The sequence below is a fragment of the Microtus ochrogaster genome, unplaced genomic scaffold (genome assembly GCF_000317375.1).
Source record: "Microtus ochrogaster isolate Prairie Vole_2 unplaced genomic scaffold, MicOch1.0 UNK103, whole genome shotgun sequence".
In the NCBI taxonomy this organism is placed as follows: Eukaryota; Metazoa; Chordata; class Mammalia; order Rodentia; family Cricetidae; genus Microtus; species Microtus ochrogaster.
This window is the reverse complement of record NW_004949201.1, coordinates 267,264-271,831: the sequence shown is the minus strand read 5'-3', so window position 1 is coordinate 271,831 and position 4,568 is coordinate 267,264. Positions and strand designations below refer to the sequence as shown.

The 4,568-nt window shown below is 51.2% G+C and overlaps 1 protein-coding gene across 1 annotated transcript in view; it reads left to right on the top strand.

Annotated features, from left to right (window-relative positions):
• Lgals4 (galectin 4) overlaps positions 1-3,026 on the top strand; it is an 8,082-nt gene extending 5,056 nt beyond the window's left edge. Inside the window, exons 5-10 of the mRNA XM_005371259.1 lie at positions 1,625-1,651; positions 1,765-1,803; positions 2,114-2,143; positions 2,395-2,483; positions 2,590-2,752; positions 2,880-3,026. Coding sequence (XP_005371316.1) covers positions 1,625-1,651; positions 1,765-1,803; positions 2,114-2,143; positions 2,395-2,483; positions 2,590-2,752; positions 2,880-3,026 — 495 coding nt within the window. The remainder of the gene's footprint in view (positions 1-1,624; positions 1,652-1,764; positions 1,804-2,113; positions 2,144-2,394; positions 2,484-2,589; positions 2,753-2,879) is intronic.
• The last annotated feature ends 1,542 nt before the right edge of the window (positions 3,027-4,568 follow it).

Here is a 4,568-nt window from a genome sequence, read left to right as displayed (position 1 = left end):
TAGAGCCCCTGCCTAGAATCCCCCAGTGAGGGGCTGGGGTGTGGCTCAGTGGTAGAGCCCCTGCCTAGAATCCACAGTAAGGGGCTGACTCAGCTAGAGTAAGATAGAGTAAGGTGTGGGATGATTTCCTGAGTTCCTTTCTCAACACCAACCAATTAACCAACAAAAGCCTGAAAGTCAGAGCTATCAGCCTGGGGGCTGGAGAGGTGGCAGTGAAGAATGCATACAGCGTGGACAGCACTGGGTTGAAGGTGGAACACACCTTTAATCCTAGCACTTGAGAGCCAGAGGCAGGTGGATCTCTGTGAGTGTGAGGCCTGCCTGGTCTACAAGAGCTAGTTTCAGGACTGGTTCCAAAGCTACAGAAAACCCTGTCTCAATAAACAAAAACCAACAGCCCCCCACCACCAAAAAAAAAAAAAAAAAAAAAAAAAAAAACCAAAAACAAAAACAGAAGGACCTGGGTTCAGTCCTAGGAGATCTGGACCGTCTGCTGACCTACACAGGCTCTGTGCACACATGGTGCACAGGCATGCACTTAGGCACATACACATAACTTTAATACATAAAATTTTTAAAAATAAAAGTAGAATTGATCTTCCTGTTCTTCAAGAAGTCAGTGAATCAAAGCGATGAGTTCATCACCCAGAGAGAGAAAGAACAAGTCACACAATCATTGGGGGAAGCCGACATCAAATATGGAGTCTAGCCAGCATGGTGACTCCTGCCTGTAATCCCAGCACCAGGAGGTAGAGGCAGGATGTTCACTGCGGGTTGGAGACCAGCCTGAGCCACATAGCAGAGCCCTCATGTTTGCGCTTGTGTGTGTGTGTGTGAGTGGACAGATTGACTGATTATTTTGAAGAGCTTTCAGAATAGGAGTTAATCGAAAAGACGAGAAAACAGAGAGAGCAAGAATAAGGATGATGAACTGAGTCGTGGTGACGCATGCCCTTAATCCCAGCACTCGGGAGGCAGAGACAGGAGGATTTCTGAATTCAAAGCCAGCCTGGTCTACAGAGCGAGTTCCAGGACAGCCAGGGCTCCACAGAGAAACCCTGTCTTGAAAACAAAACAAAGAAAACCAACAACAATGAAAAGAGGATGATGAGGGTGGGAAGGTGATCTGGGCGGCTCGACCACCTGTGCAGTGCTGGGGCTCGGGAGAGATGGAGCCGCAGACAAGCACAGCAGAGAGGCGGGCAGACAGGAGCTCAGGCTGGCCCCCCGGGACTCCCCTCATTCACCCCTGCAGGCTCAGGGGTGTGAAGCAGGAGCCAGTGGGGGCTGGAGAGAGGATGACAGACCATTGGTCATCACAGGCCTGGAAAGGAGCACCAAGGCCCCCTTTGCCTCCAGAATTCCACGTTCTCAATTGATCCCAGGCTAGGGGCCTGCAGGGGTGAATGACGGGACTGGGGCAGGGGGGACTAATACTGGTTGTGCAGGGGGGACAAAGAATAGAACTGACCAAGTGCTGTCCCAGAGCCTCTGAGGCTCTGGTCCCTAGATACAGCAGGGAATATCCCTGCACCCAAGGGACCGCCCCCAGGTGTACTCCTCAACACTTTCCAGCTAGAGTTAGGGATCCTAACCAAGGCCTCCTTTCCTCTTGTGCCCACAGAGACCTACGGGTGTGCCAGCTTACCCTGTAAGTAGCTGGTGAGGGGTGGGCTGGAGGATTACCTACAGAGGAGATTTGGGAGCAGTCAAAGGACCCCTCATCCCCTCACCACTTTTGCCTTTTGTCTGTCCACCCTGTAGGGTCCTGGGTACAACCCTCCTCAGATGAACAGCCTGCCTGTAAGTGGGAGGGGTTTGGGGGGCACATGGAGGGATGGAGATAATTTGGGGTGGGGAGAGGGATGGAGACGTGTTGGAGAAGGCACCTGTCAAATATTGTATTTTTTTTTAAAGATTTAACTATTTATTAAGCATACAATGTACTGCTGCAAGGAAGGCACCAGGTCTCATTACAGATGGTTGTAAGCCACCATGTGGTTGCTGGGGATTGAACTCGGGACCTCTGGAAGAGCAGCCAGTGCTCTTACCCTCTGAGCCATCTCTCCAGCCCTCAAATATTGTAAAGTGAGATTTCTTTCTTCTTTTGTAGGTCATGGCGGGACCCCCAACCTTCAATCCGGTATGGTGTTCCAGCCACCTTCTGGGGAGCAAGCAGGGAATGTGGGAAGTCCAGATAGGGTGGACTACTTGTGGGCTGGGAGTTTGGGGGTAAGAGGTGAGAGAAGAGGCAGTTGGCGGTCAGGGTTCAGAAGACACAAGACACGGTTGGGGACAATTCACAGGCAAAAAGCTGCCTCTCTGTGAAAATGTGGTCTGTTCTTGGCTTCTCTAGTCAGAGACTGGATGAGAACCCATGTTCTTTTCCTACAGCCTGTGCCTTATGTGGGGACCCTACAAGGGGGACTTACAGCCAGAAGAACCATCGTAGTCAAGGGCTACATCCCTCCCACAGCCAGGAAGTAAGCACCCAGGTCGGGTGGGATCTCCCCTCCTCCCTCCTCCCTCCTCCCTCCTCCCTTGGAGACTCAGCTGCCGGTCCCCATCTGACACCTTATCTGTCCTCAGTTTTATCATCAACTTCAAGGTGGGGTCCTCCGGGGACATAGCTCTCCACATCAACCCCCGCATGGGTGAGGCCGTGGTTCGCAACAGCTTTATAAACGGCTCCTGGGGCTCCGAGGAGAGGAAGGTTGCCTACAACCCCTTCGTCCCTGGACAGTTCTTTGACGTGAGTCTGGGCGTCCCCTCCCCGCTCTCACCAGACCCGGGTCCTGCTGGTCTTGCCTTGCCTCTCCCCTCCCCCAGACCCGGGTTCTGCTGGTCCGGTCCTGCCTTACCTTTCCCCTCCCCCACAGCTCTCAATCCGTTGCGGCACGGATCGATTCAAGGTGTTTGCTAATGGCCAGCACCTTTTCGACTACTCGCATCGGTTCCAAGCATTCCATAGGATAGACACGCTGGAGATCAAAGGTGACATCACCTTGTCCTACGTCCAGATCTGAGCTCCACCTGGGAAAGAGGAAAGACGCCCCTAGTTCCATCTCAGCCCCTAATAAAATGCCTAAGGGATCTCTGTGAGTGTGTGATTCATTCACCTGCCCCATGGTTGCCTTGGCCCTGGCTTCCATCCTGTCCTCCTCCCCCACACACCTACCCATCTTCCCTCCCATTAAAACAAACAGAACAGGTCTGCCTCAAGCCCTGGCTTAGTGTGTATCAATCCATTCACTCTGGATTCCAACCTTAGGATCTACTGCCTTAATTCATCCATAACAGATGAGCAAACAGGCAGTGTGTGTGTGTGTGTGCACGCGCGCGCGTGTGGTGGGTAAACATAAAGCTAAGTGTGGTAGTACATGCTTCATTTTTTATTATTTGTTATTTTTATTTTTTTGTGGTACATGCTTCTAATCCCCACTTAGGAAGTAAAGGAATGAAATTCAGAAGTTCATGGTCATCCTTAGTTATAAGTATGTTAGGAACTAGCTAGCCTGTGCTACATGAGACCCTATCACAGAAATGGAGGGAAAGGAAAAGGAAGAAAGGAAGGAAGGGAGGAACTGAAGGAAAATAGGCCAATTGCCAAGCTAGGTATACTCACACTTGCCTGTAGCTCCAGCACTTGGAAGACTGAAGCAGCAGTGAGGCTTCAAGGCTAGCCTGTGCTAGCTACATAGTGTAGGATTATATAATGAGACCCTGTCTCTGAAAACATTTTGCTTCAATCCCAGCACTTAGGAGGCTAAGGCAGTAGGAGTACATGGTCACACTGGGGCTAGCCTGAGCTAAGAGTGAGAACCTAGCTCAGAATAGAGAGAGGAAGAGAAAAGGAGGGTGGGAAGGAGAAAGGGAGGAGAAGAGGAGAAGGGGGGAGGAAAGGAGGGAGAACAAGGAATGTTGTCTGGCTTCCCATCTACCCACTTACCCACCTGTGATGCTCAGATCTTACAATTTTGGGGGGGTTTTCATTTTGTAGCCCCCAACATGAAACTCACTACATGTATCAGACTGGCCTCAAACTCAAAAAGGTCTACCTCCCTCCTGAGTGCTGTGTGAACACTGGTGCCACCCCAGCTAGTGTGTGATGGTTTCATTGTCCACCTGCCCGTCTACAATAACCTGCAAAGGGAGTCTCCGTAGGATTTGACTCAGTCAGGAGGCCTGTGGCCTTGTCTGTGGGATTATCTTGATTATATTAATTGCAGTAGCCCACTGTAGGCGGCACCATTCCCTAGGCATGGATCCTGGACCACTTGTGTGGAGAGGGAGTGAGCTCAAGCTTTCAATGTTGCTCTGCTCTTGGCTATGGATGTGAACAGCTGCCTCGAGATGGAGTTCCTGTCTCCCTTTCACAACCTGGGCCTGTGAGCTTAGAAATCCTCCCCTCCTGAGTTGCTTTTGTCAGGGTATTTTATCATAGTAGCAGAGATAAAAGTAGGACACCGTCTGAACGCCCATCATTCTCTCTCCATTCATGAGGCAACCATAAGTCCATCCACCCACCCATCCACCCTCCCACCCACCTACCCATCCACCCACCCACC